General features: G+C 34.0%; 2 protein-coding genes across 2 annotated transcripts; one reads left to right on the top strand and one right to left on the bottom strand.

The window, feature by feature from the left end:
* Positions 1-2,148: 2,148 nt before the first annotated feature.
* On the bottom strand, positions 2,149-3,297 carry LOC133314084 (glutathione S-transferase 3-like). The gene is made up of 2 exons (XM_061515527.1): positions 2,932-3,297; positions 2,149-2,695 (listed from the first exon to the last, which is right to left on the bottom strand). Exons 1-2 carry the CDS (start codon positions 3,247-3,249, stop codon positions 2,351-2,353), a joined length of 663 nt encoding a protein of 220 aa, XP_061371511.1. The 5' UTR covers positions 3,250-3,297; the 3' UTR covers positions 2,149-2,350.
* An 11,976-nt stretch (positions 3,298-15,273) lies between these two features.
* Positions 15,274-15,898, top strand: LOC133314092 (serine/threonine-protein phosphatase 7 long form homolog). Its single transcript, XM_061515534.1, has 2 exons — positions 15,274-15,555; positions 15,638-15,898. Exons 1-2 carry the CDS (start codon positions 15,274-15,276, stop codon positions 15,896-15,898), a joined length of 543 nt encoding a protein of 180 aa, XP_061371518.1.

The raw sequence follows: 15,898 nt of genomic DNA, 5'->3' as shown, positions 1-15,898 counted from the left end.
GTAAATTAGAGGCACGGTACCCCATAGTAAAAAAGATTGCCTCTAATTATTTATGTGCTGTGTTTTCAGAATAATGGCATAACAAAATGGCACTTAGATGTGGCTTTTTGCTACCTGTATTTCTCTTAATGGATATTTGAATCCCAGTGCAATCTGCTCTTTTATTTCAATCTAATTGTATTTAGATGTCTTATAAATCACGATATTGGTTTGCAAGTCAAAGTTATATAATTTATATTTTAGGCATAACTAAAAATATAATGGACCGATGATCGTACAGTAGAATTCCAGTTAGACCTCAAAATTTGACCTACAATGGATTTGATTCCTGAAAATTGTAACTCTTAGGGACGGTGGATTGACTCAAACCCGAAATTAGATTAATCATATCTATCAAAGCTTACATCTCTTGATATATATATAGGGATAGGATATATATATAGGGATAGGATAACTTATACCGGTGTAAAAATAAAAAATCTTACACCAAATCTTAACCATTAATTTCAGTGCATCTAACGGTTGAGATTTGTTGAAAATTAAAAATTAATTAATTAATAAAACCTAATAAATCTTAATCGTTAGATACAGAAAGTTAATAGTTAAAATTTGGTGTAAGACTTATTATTCTTACACTGATGTAAGATGATCCTGTCTCATATATATATATATATATATATATATATATATATATTGGACGACAAAACAATATAAATAAGGTCACAACAGAGAACAATTTCAATACTACCCTAGCATGTACTCCCTTCATTCGCAATCAAACACGTGTTGAAACAATGTTTTTATCTCTGTCTTATCACTGTAGCAGCATTGATTCTTAATTTTGATTGGAATAATGTATTGAAAATTCGATGAGACAGTAGTATTGAAAAAATTTCCCCACAATAAGCTTTTGTAACCATGTGGTTTACTCTAATTGTTTACCCACCTTAGTGTTCAATGCTAATTGTTAGCACTAGCTCAAATTAAACGGGGAGCAGATCCTTTTTCATGTTAAAATATATAAAAATTATGTATATTTCTTTCTTCACATGCGTTAGATATGTGGGATCCGAATATCATTAATGAAGAGAGAAATAGACACAAATTTTATAATAATGTAAAAATTTTTACATGAGAGAATGAGAGAATTCACTCCCAACTAAATATTTCCATTTCATATCACCCAAATCCACTTATGACTCTCATAACTAGTGCTAATTTGCTGTACCACCCCATTCTCATAGTAAGAGATAAGATTATTTGAGGAGAAATATTAAACCCTTATAAATAATATTAACCAAGAGCTTGTATTAACTTGACAGTTAGACTTTGAATCTGAATATTTATTTGTATTTTCCTTAATGAAGATCTGAGTTCAAGTTGAACAGCCATCTCTCTATGGATAAGATTATGTTTGAATCCGACCGATGAAACTATACCATGGTTTAAGATTTTACTGAATGGACTGATCAGTCTTAGTCCCATTTTTTAATGAACAAAGGATATATAGCAAGACATTTTCAGATGAACCAAACACGCAGCCACATCGTGGGCTCAAACGGTCAAAGTCTGCAAGCATCTAAGAATATTCTCTATTATATCCAAGCATCAATAATAGAGAAACTATTTCTTCTAAGAAAGCATCTTCACACAAGACCATGTTGAATCCATCAATTATGTGAAGGTTGAGATAGACAGCACAAGTTAAATTACTGCTATAAATAAAAATTAACAAAGTTACATACATTAATGGGAAGGAGCAGAAAATAGTATAAAGATGGGCTATAAATAACTCTTATGCAGATGGCGTTATTGCAATGCCAAAGAGCATAAAGCCAACTAGTAACAATAGTACAACTAATACAGTAGTACACATACCATGCATACAACCTATGATTGTAATGGTTATGGTTTTTGACTTGGTTTTGTCAATTGCTGGGTTAAGCAATTGAAGATTTCTGCATTGTGGCATTGTTGGCTAATGGTAATGTTACTTTATTCTACGATGCCTCTAGCAATTTTGACTGCAAATGTCTTTCTGCTTAAAGCAAAATACCCATCAAATTAAACAGCCCATAAATTCCATAAGCATGCTTTATTTTGCACATACTTTATATTTGAACAACATTAAACATCCAACATGAGCTTTTTATTAATCATGAAGTCTCAACTTCAACCAAACATAACAACATTCATCCCTACTCAACTCCAAATCTTATTAGACACACTCAAGTATCTACCAAACCATAACTAAGTAAACCAAGCCTAACAAATAACATAAAATTACACATGACCTTACAATACCATGTTTAACTTGCAAATCTTTTATTGTTTGGTTCATAAAGTCCCTTTATTCCAGTCCAAGTGCTTTCTGAACGGCCAAAACCAAATCATACACCTTCTTCTCATCAGGAAGAGTTTTGGACACAGCCTCTCTCTGCATGCATCTCTTGACCCAAGCCATCAAACTAGGACACTCTGCTTCCATTTTGAAGTTACCAAACGTCTCAAAAGTATAAAACCAGCTATAGAAAGGGATGAGACCAACATCAACAAACCCAAAAGTGTCACCCCCATAAAAAGCTTTATCCCCAAGTGTCTCCTCAAGTTGTTTAAAGATTGAGATCAACTCATTCTTCCCTGCCTCATGCTCCTCTCCTTTAGAAAGCCACATTTTCCTCCAAGTATCATACACCTGCATTGAAGATCACAAACTATTACTGGTATTAAATTCAAAGATTAACATACAAAAATAAAAAATAAAAAATCTTACTCCTCCTATTAAATTATAAAAATAACCAAAAATCAATTGATATATTCCCATTTACTCTTTCAAATCTTCTGATGCAGAACTTAATTTTTAAATGACCCCACAAAAATTGAGGTGACAAAAGAATGGAAATTCAAATCAGAACAAAGCAAAGGAACTACATTTTTGTCAATGTAATCAACCCAGAATCTTGCTTGAGCTTTCTGGTAAGGGTCAGAGGGCATGAGTGAAAATTTGTGATTCCAAACCTCATCTATGTACTGAACAATAATAGCAGATTCACATATGGGTTTTCCATTATGAATGAGAACTGGTACTTTCTTGTGAATTGGGTTCATCTGCAAAAGCAAAGTACTCTTGCCAATGAAAAAATTCTCTTCCTTGTACTCATACCTAACACCCTTTTCAGCCAATGAAATCCTAGCCCTCATCCCAAACATGCTGGCCCATGTATCCAACAAAACAACCTCGTCACCCATTGTTGTTGCAGAGGATCACCAAAGTCAAAGTTACGAACTAGACAGAACTCAAGATGCTACTAGGTAACAGTCCAGTTGGTAGAGACAACTTTTTAAGTTTCTCTGTCTCACATCACCACTTTGAAAAATGTAACTGATTCATTGATACATCAATTGTAAGCAATCAAATATCTATTTTTTTATTATTATTGTTGATGATAAATAAATCAATGTATGAGATTGATAATCAACCTTCTTTAGATTAAGTTTGCACTTACGTCATTATGAAGAAATTTTTTCCCTCATTTAATAAATTTTATTTATCCATTTTGTACAAGAAACTACTGCCCCTTTAATTTCCTCTTTCAAACAAGAAGACTTCCAAAACTTCATAAAACCATCCCCCCTACACTATTATCTATTAAATCTAAATTGAAATTCTAATATATAAATATATATATATATATATATATATATATATATATATATATATATATTGTAAAATTCAACTCAAAAATTTAAGCTGTTAGGTAAGATTATATTACTAATTTTATACTTCTCTAGCACATTCCCTCACACGAGAGCGATTTAAATAGTAGATAATGCATAAACTCACCTAATTATGCCAAGAAACTCCACAATATTTAATTAATTATTAACTAAATAGGAAACAGTGAGGATCAAATTTATTACAATAAGGCTCAGATACTATGTAAAGAATCAATTTAACACAAAAATTTAAACTGTTAGGTGAGATTATATTAATAATTTTATGGGTTCGTTTTTTCTACCGTCAATGTAGATAGCTTATCTACATTGAGCTCAAAATGTTATTGTTTTGAGGCGAAAATCAAGATATTTTTGTAATTATAATTTATTTCGGGGTTATAATAGTCTTTTTCATTATAATTTTTTAAGTTTTCAACTCAAAACGACGTCGTTTTGAGAACAAATGTAAATAACTTGTCTATATTTCCTGTAGAAACATTAAAGCCTAATTTTATACTTCTTTAACATATATAATTTATTTTGAAGAGAATAGAACAGATGTTGAAGTGTTGGGTGTTAATATATATTATTTGTTTTAAGTAATATTTATTATATGCATTAAAATATTTTTTATCTACCTTAATTGATATATGTTATTTTTGATAGTAGATATTATTTGTTTTAAGTAAAATTGTATTTTTCTTTTTAGTATAACCAGTGTTTAAAAACTCAGCCCGGCCATCGACCCGGCTGAGGTCAGGGGTTACGAGATCACGGGTTCAACCGGGGGTCAGGGGGTCACTATGCTGACCCGGTTTTATATATTAAAAAAATATAAATAGATATATCCTATATGAAAATATTAAAAAACAAATCACCAATCATCAAAGATTCAAAATATACATAACATAATTCACCAATTATAACCACAAGTCAATATTATACAACCTAATTAAAGTATCAAGATACCAAAGTACAAAACTCATATTCTAATGGGGTCACTACACTGACCCGGTTTTGCTTCTTTTGAGAAGGTCTCTGACAAAGAAAAATTTAAACGAAGTAAGAATGAGATTTTGTTTTCCATCGATCGACAACTCGTAAGGATTTCATTTGAAGGGGTAAAATTCTTACCTTTCCTAGAAGATTCACGGCAGCGAGGTGAAGATTGAAAATATTTAGGTCACTAGGAGAGAAGAGAACAATTAGATTTAGGTTTGCAAGAATTTTTATTTATTTTTTTAATAAAACAATGTTGTTTCATGGAAAAAAAATTAAAAAAAAAAACATGCAATGACCCCGTTTGACCCTTCTGACCCGGGAGTTACTGAAACTCGGCCAGGTTTTGGGGGTCGGAGGGATTGATATGCATATAGGGTCCAACTTGTAACCCCAACCCTCAGAGGGGAGGGGTCAGGGTTGACCCGGGTCAACCCGGGAGTGGGGCGGGATTTTAAAACACTGAGTATAACCCAACAAATCTCGCCACCCCTTCGGAGTGACACTAATCCTGCCTCATGGATTGGCGGGTATTAGTGTATTACAGCTTATCTCCGCTGACTCCAAAATATGCCTCGCAGAAATCGAATTCCAAATCCTTTAGACTCACGAGTCCGACCCTGGAGCTCAGCACCCCAACCATATGAGCTGCACCTCGAGGTTAAGTAAAATTGTATTTGATTGTGTAGATTGATGTATATTATTTGTGTCAGTATATTATAACCTGTATCATTGGTTTTTTTTATTCTCTTTAATTAACATTTAATATAACTGTCATACTCCCATTTTCCAACCCACATCAATCACTCCCCTTTTCATTATCTTAAGAAACTACGAGCTTGTTTGATTTCAGTATTTAAAATCAATTTTTTAAAAATATATATTTGATAATAGCTGTTTTCTAAAAATGATTCTAAAAATTATAATTGATTATTAGTTTTTAGAATCAAATTTAAAAAATACTTCTGGGTTATTTTATTTTTTTGTATTTTAACTTTTAGCTTTATAAAAAAAATATAAAAAAAAACTTATTTCATTAACTATTCTGTATCACCGGGCATATTGGAGAAGGTTATTGCCTCTAATTATTGGAGAAGGTTATATTTACAGATTTTTTGTTTACAAATTACACTAAGTATGACCGGTCATACTTTAATCAAGAGTGTATAATCGGTCATACTTAATGTAATTTGTAAAAAAAATTGTAAACATATCCTCCCTAATTATTTATCTGCTGTGTTTTCAGAATAATGGCATAACAAAATGGCACTTAGATGTGCCCTTTTGCTACTTGTATTCCTCTTAATGGATATTTGAATCCCAGTGCAATCTGCTCTTTTATTTCAATCTAATTGTATTTAGATGTCTTATAAATCACGATATTGGTTTCCAGGTCAAAGTTATATAAATTTATACTTTAGGCATAACTAAAAATATAATGGACCGTTGATGGTATAGTGGCATTCAAGTTAGACCTCAAAATTTGACTTACAATGGTTTTAATTCCTAAAAATCGTAACTTCTAAAGATGATGAAATGACTCAAACCCGAAATTAGATTATCTCATCTGTCAAAGTATACATATGTTGATATCTAATGTATATGGATTAATCAAAGCTGTCAAAGTTTACATCTATTGATACCTAATATATATATGGGTTATCATTTCTGCTGCTGTGCTGTTGTATATACAACAATTAAATTAGAGAATCATAACTATACAAAGAAGGGTGAAAGTATTAAATAGGGAGAATCAATAGTCAAGATTAATTACTGTACATACAGCAGCTGCAAAATTAATTTTATCATATATATATATATATATATATATATATATATATATAGGTAAAATTATTTCTGCAGCCGCTTTACGTACAGCAACGACAAGTGTATGGTTATGATTCCCTATATTTAATGCTTTCATCCTTTGTATGGTTACGATTCCTCGCATTTAATGTTTTCAAGTATATATATGACAAGCATTTGATTGTTGCACGTACAGCAGCTGCAGAAATGTAAACCTCATATATATATGGTAAAATCATTTCTGCAGCCGCTTTATTTACAACAACAAGATGTGTATGGTTATGATTCCTCCATTTAATGCTTTCAAGTATATATATGACAAGTATTTGATTGTTGCACGTACAGCAGCTGCAGAAATGTAAACTCCTATATATATATATATATATATATATATATATATATTGGACGACAAAACAATATGCACAAGGCCACAATAGGCTTTTGTGTATTAAGAGAACACGACACTTATTAGGCTAGAACCACGTGGTTTACTCCAATTGTTCACCCACCTTGGTGTTCAATGTTAATTTTTAGCACTAGCTCAAACTAAATGCGGAGCATATCCTCTCATTTAAAATATGTAAAAAAAATTGTATCTATCTCTCTTCACATGTATTAAATAGATGAGATCCCACTATTATTAATGAAGAGAGAGATACAAATTTTCACAATTATGTGAATTTTTTTATTTTATTTTTTTGAGTTTTTTGAAAGTATCTCTCGGCCGATAGCCGAAGACTAATCTTTTTGAGACGTAGAGATCCTAAAGTGAGTTTTGCCTCTACCAACAAAGTCTTTCCATACACACAACGAGAAATTAAATTTATGTCAGCATGCTTAAGGAACTCAGCCATCTACAAACTGTGTCGGGCTTTGATTGTACAATCACAGCATCCCCGTAGTTCGTCATAAATTTCTTCTCGTAAGTCAAAACTGACACTAATTACTTAACTGATCGAGAGAGACTATTTAATAATTCAGTCGTAGTCGAATTGAAAGATAATCAAATATTTTATAATTATGATTACAAAAAATATATTATATAATTACATATACTAATCAAGTAAATAAAAAATAATCGAAATGTTAGTAATGTGTGTACAATTTATTAAGATAACAAAGTTAAAAGAAATTAAAAGTTAAAAAAAATTAAAAGTTAATTCTGTTTTACTATATCATAAAAAATTTTGATTTTTTTTAATATATGAAAATTAAACAAGAAGATTATAAATAGGGTATAATGTTTTTTCACACACACACAAATATAAATATATATATATATATATATATATATATATATATATATATATATATGAGAGTAGCTCGAGTCCACTTTTTCTTTCTTCTTATTAGATATCGTAGCCCAAAAAGTTGGAAGAAGAAGAAGCAATTTTCATTACTGCAAATTCATCTATTTTACAACACACAACATCGAGGATATATCAAGTTCCTATAACAGAATCCACACTAGGTTCGTAAATGGTGATAGGCAGTTACAACCACTGATGAGGTGGCAAAAACAAATAAAAGAATAAAATAAGAAAATAACAGAATGTGAATGAAAAATATTCTAAAACTCCCCCTCAAGATGGAGAGTGTATGTTGAGAACTCTCATCTTGGAGAAAAGTGAGCAGAAAAGGCCAGGAGGATGGGCTTTGGTGAGGATGTCAGCAAGCTGTCGTGCAGAGGGAACAACAAAAGTCTGAAGTCTGCCTTTGGTGGCTTGTTCACAGACAATATGACAGTTGATCTTAATGTGTTTTCTACGTTCATGAAACACTAGATTAGCGGCAATATGGAAAGTAGCTTGATTATCACAAAATAAATGGGCAGGTGAAGTATAAGCAACACACATATCCTACAGTAAAGAGAACAACCAAAGAAGCTCACAAGTGACATTAGAGATAGACCGGTATTCAGCCTCAGCAGACGAATGGGAGATTGTACTTTGTTTCTTCTACTTCCAGGAAATTAGGGAGTCACCAAGAAAGATGCAATAGCCAGTAACAGATCTGCGACTGTCAGGACATGCAACCCAATGTGAGTTGAAGAAAACATTAAGTTGAATAGAGGAAGTGGCAGAGAACAAGAGACCCTGGCCAGTAGTGCATTTTAGATATGCAAGGATGTGATGTGCAGCATGCATATGAGGAACCCGAGGTGCAGACATAAATTAACTAAGCCTACTAATAGCAAAAGAAAAGCTAGGCTAGTAATTGTTAAATAAAGAAGCTTGCCAATAAGGAGTCTATAAGGAATAGGATCAGGAAGGAGATCTCCAGAGTCAGCAGACAATTTTAAATTAGCTTCCATTGGAGTGGCCTGAGGCTTGCAACCAAGAGAACCAGAATCTTGCAGAATGTTCAAGGCATACATACTAATGTTGACTTAAAAAAATACCATGATGGGATCTGGCCACTTCAAGGCCCAAAAAGTATTTGAGAGCACCTAGATTTTTTAAGCGAAATTTGTTGTTCAATGAGGAAGTAAGGTGGAGTAATGCATCATAATCATTACAGGAAAGTATTATATCATCAACATAAACCAAAACAACAATGAAATAAATAGCAGTAAATTGAGTATACAGTGAGCGATCAGAGGAAGACTAGGTAAAACTAATGAAGAGTAAGGTGCTAGTAAATTTAGCAAACCATTGACGAGAAGCTTGCTTGATTCATAAAGAGATTTCTGAAGATGACAAACATTATTGAGAGGAAGAGACTCCCCTTAACCAAAGTAACCCGCAAGCAAAGACATATTCACCTCTTCTACAAGATCACTATGCAAAAAAGCATTGTTAACGTCAAGTTGAATTAAATGCCAATTGTGAATGGCACCAAGGGAAAGTAGAACACGAACAATAGTAATTTTCGCTATGGGAGAAAAAGTCTTTAAAAAATCAACACCCTCCTATTGAGAGAAATCTTTAGCAACCAGGCAGGCTTCGTATATTTCAAAGATGCCATCAGAGTTATATTTTACCTTGTACACGCATTGACATCCAATGGGTCGTTTACCAGGCGACAGAGAGACAATTCTCCAAGTGTTGTTCTGCTCCAAGGCGAAAATCTCAGCATCTATGGCTGCACACTATTTGGGAAGTTGGGATGCTTCAGGAAGGTAGAAGGTTCTAAATGGGAAGATAGGGCATTAACAAAAGCATGATGAAATGGGGGAAAGATTGGTGTAAGATAGAAAATTAGAGATAGGGTGGGCAGTGCACGGACAAATATAATCCAGAAGATGAGGATGGGTTTTTATAATCCGAGAAGGATGCGAGGGATGAGGTGGGGAAGCTTCATTGGTAGGTATTAAGGGAGTAGGACGAAAATGAGTTTGGGATGGGAAACCAGAAGCAAAAGGAAAGACAGACTCATGAAAAATAACTTCCCAAGACACAATGATACGATTAGTAAAAAGGTCAAGTAATTTATAACATTTGTATCCATGACGGTATCTAAGAAACACTGCCGGAAGAGCCCAAGGAGAGAATTTGTGATGACCACGATGTAAAGTGGACAGGTAGCACAACCAACCAAAGACCCTAAGGTGTGAATAAGATGGAACTTTGTTAGACAACAACTCAAAAGGTGTTGTGGGAGAAGAGTGGATAAGGAGTGTGAATAATAAGGTAAACAATAGTTTGGACACAATCATACCAATAAGCTAAAAGGACTTGAAACTGGAAATGGAGAACCTTGGCAACGTTTAAAATATGTTAGTGTTTCCTTTCCACAACAGAGTTCTGTTGCGGTCGTTTGACACAGGAAGAAAAATTTGAATGCCTTTTGATTGGAAATATAAGATAAACAAAATCCAGGGGCATTATCCCAACGAAAAGCCTTAATAAACTTGCCGTATTGGGTGAAAACCAAAACATAAAATGAGGAAAAATATAGAAAAATCATTTTTATGTTTGAGAAAATAAACCCAAGCAAAACGAGTGGCATCATCAACCAAAGTGAGAAAATAGCAAAAACTGTCTACAAAAACAGGGGTGAAGGGGCCCAAATATCACAATGTAATAAACCAGAAGCAGATAAAGAAATTCTTAGATCCAAAATAAAGGGTAAGCGTTTTTGTTTAGCCAATCGACATATATTACAATGAAAAGATGAACAAGTAGTGTCTGTAAAATGTAAAGTATCCCGTAAATAATGTAAAACTGGAGAAGAAAGATGACCTAATTAGGAGTTCCATAAACCAAAAGATTGCATAGAAACATTGAAACAAAGGGAAGGGGGAACATGAACTCTGGGAAAAAAGAATCAGCTTCCAAAATATAGAGATCGCCAAGCCTACTAGCAATCCCAATCGTCCTGTGTGAGGCACAATCCTATAGAGAACAATGAAATGAGTAAAAGTGAGCAGTGATAGAGGAATCACGAGTAAAAGCACTAACAGAGAGAAGGTTAAAAGAAAAAGATGGAACAAGTAAAACATCGTGTATGAAGATAGAACCTTTAGACGTGACAGAAATAGTAGAGCCAATAGGAAGAGAAATAGTGGAACGAAAATCAGAAGATGTGAAAACGAGAGGGGAGAAAGCAACGTGGTGTGTTGCCCCAGTGTCAATTACCCAAGAAGTAGAGGGTAAAGAAGAAGAACACGTACCACTGAAGCTAGCAACGGTAGGGGAAAGTGAATCTACAGGTGGAGATGGGGATGATGACGGCGGCGACGAGGGGCTAGGGCTGGATTAGAGGAGATGGAGCAATCGGGTATATTGGGCCAGAGTTAATTAAGGAAAAATAGATTGGAGTCAGTGGGCCTAGGGCTAGGATGAGTAAGGGTCATGTGGGTTTGGGCCGAATGGGAAGGAGAGGTCTGTTTAGGGGATTTGGGTTTGTACCCAGGTGGGAAGCCATGGAGCTTAAAGCATTTGTCCCTGTTATGGCTGAGAATGTTGCAGTGTGTACAAAATGGACGGTTGCGGCGAGAGGTGGAGAGGGAGGCATCCACTAGAGGAGACGCAGCAGGAGCAGAGCCAAGAACACCGGGAGCAACAACGAAATTCGATAAGGGAGTCTCAGGGGCAACAGGCACCATAGTAGAAATCTACCTCTGACGTTCCTCTGGCAATACAAGAGAGAAAACCTGTGACAAATTGGGTAATGGCTCTAATCAAAATCTGAGCATGAATGGAAGAGTATGAGACATTAAGCCCTATGAGGAACTGAAGAGCGTGGTCCTGTTGTTGAGAGGCATAGAGGGAGCGAAGGCCACCACAGTTGCATTGAAAAGTTGGGGGAAATCCTGAAGCTCATCCCAGAGAATTTTGAGCTTCGTGTAGTAACTTTTTACGTCGAGAACGCCCTGGTGGAGAGACGAGATCTATTGTTTCAGCTAGAAAATGCGTGGGTTGTTTGCCTGATGAAAACAAGCACGAAGATCAAGCCAAAGATCATAGGCGGTGAAGAAATACATTAGGCTGTCTGCAATCTCCTTGGAAATAGAGTTGAGAAGCCATGAGGTGACCATGGAATTGTAGCGATTCCAAGAAGGGAAGGGAAGATCATCAGAAGATGAGCGAAGAAGAGAGTCATCGACGAAGCAAACTTTGTTCTTAGCAGTGAAGGCAATAAACATGGCCCTGCACCAAGAATTATAGTTGTTCCCAAGAAAAATGTGAGGGACAAGAACGATGCCAGGATGATCACCGTTGTGAAGATGGTAGGGAATGGAAGTATCCTCCATGGAAGTAGGGGAGGGAGGAATAGAAGCAAAGGTAAAGGCAACGAAGGTTTGAGAGCGAGCCTGATTACCTCAAGCCATGGCAGAGATTAAAGGGTAACACCTAATACCATATTAGATATCACAGTCTAAAAAGTTGGAAGAAGAAGAAGCATTTTTCATTACTGTAAATTCATCTGTTTTACAATACACAACATCAAGAATATATCAGGTTCCTATAACAGAATCCACACTAGTTCCATAAATGGTACTAGGCAATTACAACCACTGATGAGGTAACAAAAAACAAATAAAATAATAAAATAAGAAAATAACAGAAGGTGAATGAAAAATATTCTAAAACTTTTCTTCTCATAGTCTTATCCATTCTCAAAGTAAGAGATGAGATTTTCTCACGAGAAATAGTAAACCCTTATAAATAATGTTAACCAAGAGCTTGTATTAACTTAGGGCATGTTTGATGTGATGTATAAGGCCTGATAGTATAAGCTTATACTATACGTTACGACATTTTTAGTTGTTTGGTGTGACCATCATATAGTATAAGCTTATACAGCAGGATCCTTTTATACATCAAAATGATGTATAACTTAATCCGACCTAGGAGGGTATGATTAGGCCTGATATAGGATTGATGTATTAACCAATGCAATTTTCAAGAATTAATATATTATTTTAATATTAGTATATTAAAATAAAAATAATTTTTCAATATATAATTTTTTAAAATATTGAAGATTTTTATTTTTATAAAAATTAATATATTTTTTGGACACACTGATCAACATATTTCTGTAAAAAATAATATCATATGATATATTTGGAAGAATTATGTAAATTCATTATTAAAAAGTATTTTTGACAAAAATATTTATTTTTAACCTATCTAATATTATACAGTACATTACCAAACACTGGATGATATTATCTTATACAATATATTATTTTATACAATATCATGCCAAACGCTGGATAGTATTAAAATTTAATCAGGTCTTATACAATCATACCTTATACTATCAGGTCTTATCCTATATTATGTACCAAACATGCCCTTAATGGTTAGACTATACTATCCGACTTTGAATCTGAATATTTATTTTTATTTTCCTTAATGAAGATCTCGAGTTCAAGTTGAACAGCCATCTCTCTATGGATAAGATTATGTTTGAATCCGACCGATGAAGAAATAAAAATAAACTATACTATGGTTTCAGATTTTACTGAATGGACTGATCAGTCTTAGTCCCATTTCTTAATGAACAAAGGATATATAACAAGACATTTTCAGATGAACCAAACACGCAGCCACATCGTGGTCTCAAACGGTCGAAGTCTGCAAGCATCCAAGCATCAATAATAGAGAAACTATTTCTTCTTAGAAAGCATCTTCACACAAGACAATACTGAATTCTTCAATTATGTGAAGGATGAGATAGACAGCACAAGTTAAATTACTGATATAAATAAAAATTAACAAAGTTACAAACATTAATTGGAAGCCGTGGCAGACCCAGAAATTTTATTGAGAGGGGGCAAAAAATAAAAATACTTTTCTTAAATAAAAGTATTTCAAATACAATACAGACTTAATATGCAAAAAATTGAAAGAAATCTATTACAGAAATTAAGATCACTTCACTTGACTCTTATTCTACGTGTTTTCATTTTGTTAAATTCATCTACAATAAAATAGATCCAGAAAATGTTTAAATAAATTATAGATAAATAAATAAATTAAAAAAAATGTATGTGGGAATACATTGTACCTAAATGATGCATGGACAAGCTGTTGAATCCAGTAAAATTATTCAAATATAATCATCAAGATATATTGTAGAACAACACTCCAACAAGCTAACCAACGTTGAAAAGCAAACACATCCAGATCTCAGAGTCCAAAAAATAAGAAAATACAGACTAAAAAAATACACTAACAGATCAGTAAATGAAGTATTTGAAAGTTTGAAATATTAGAAGTCCCCAATAAACATGTTGTTATGCTCTATTGTATTTCACCTTGAGTTTTGATTATTATTATTTTAATTTATTGGTTCATTCGTGTTTTGATTTTTTTTTTAATTTATTTGTCCAACACAATTTATTCTTTCAGTTTGAAAAGTAATCCTCAAAGAAACATTAAAGCATTAAAAAATATTAACGCACCAAACGTCGGGCAAAATTAAAATAATGTAATTAATTAAAATAATTACGCATTTAATGCTGTTTTGTTAAAAATTACACATCTGTTGCACAATGAGACGCCCTCTTTGGGCGTCACATGTGACGCCCCAGTGAGGCGTCTCTCCCTTGGAGAAGACCCCCATTGGGGCGTCACATGTGACGCCCAAAAGGAGCGTCTCATGTGCAACCTATATATACCCCACTTTCCTTTTTTCACTCCTTACTCATTTACCTCTCTAACCTCTCTCTAACCGCGGTTCGTAGCGAAGCTCTGCCAACGTAGGTAAGGTCATAATACCTCATATGTATACATTTAAATTACAGTGCTAGTTAGTAATACATGTTATGATTGATTGTATATTAGAGACTTGGAACATTAGGATAGTCACTTGGAAATTTTGTGGCATACTATGAATGTTGTAACGATATAGTAATTTTATTATTACGTAGTTATTATTATTAATTTTTAATTATGCATTAGGGTTTAGCATATTAATTAGTGATTTATAAATAGTGTTAGGGACATCGTAAATTTCGTATGTATGGTGTTATTAATGCGGGAGTGCATAACTTTGTAGTTAGTTAGGTGTGATGATTAGTACGTATTGGACAAGTTGGTAGTGACCTAGGGTTAAGTATTCAGTTAGTATTATATTATTTTTGTCTGATGTATTATTATTATTTAATTGCAAATAAATAACTGTTCTACGTTTTGGCGGGACTTCATAAATTTCGATTCTAGTTAAATAAATGACGCATATGCTTAATTTTTGTGATAATCAATTATGTCACTGCTTAATTAAATTGTAAATAAAATGGGGCATTACATGTGATTAATTTAAATGTTGTTTTATATTATATAGTTGAGGATAATGGCTGAGTCATCATCTTCTTCGGGATCTGATTCGGATGTAGAGCCCACCGATCCCAGCATGTGGATCTTACCTGGGCCGTACAGGTGGGAGGTCCTTCGTAAGAGGACGCAGAAAGGTCATATTTCACAGCGAGTGTGGAATACTGAGCATGTAAGAAAGATTAACACTAGGCGTGGGAAGCCACAAGGGGGCCCACCTACCGGTGCTATTCCACAGGTTGTGGAAGAGTACCTCAGACAGACGGGTTTCATACATGTTGCCAGGATGCAACATATCCAGGCTAGTTATTTATGTCGTTTTGTATTTATGTAATTATTTAATAAAATTCGTTAACACGTGATAACTGCGAAATTTATCACAGATAGATACATTTTTAATTAGAGCTCTGGTGGAGAGGTGGAGACCAGAGACACATACGTTTCACATGACCCAATGTGAGATGACGATCACCTTACAAGATGTGGCAGGCATCTTGGGCTTGCCGACCGACGGTACTGTCGTCATCGGATCGACCTCTGAGGATAGGCACACTGCTTGTGCTGCTGTTTTTGGACATGATCCAGATGCCGGTGAGTTCCATCATTCCGGCGACCTCCGCATCTCATTCTTGGATCGACATTAA

The sequence above is a fragment of the Gastrolobium bilobum genome, unplaced genomic scaffold (genome assembly GCF_033153095.1).
Source record: "Gastrolobium bilobum isolate Gb01-03AN ecotype WA unplaced genomic scaffold, APGP_CSIRO_Gbil_v1 utg2368, whole genome shotgun sequence".
In the NCBI taxonomy this organism is placed as follows: Eukaryota; Viridiplantae; Streptophyta; class Magnoliopsida; order Fabales; family Fabaceae; genus Gastrolobium; species Gastrolobium bilobum.
This window is presented reverse-complemented; position numbering and strand designations above follow the sequence as displayed.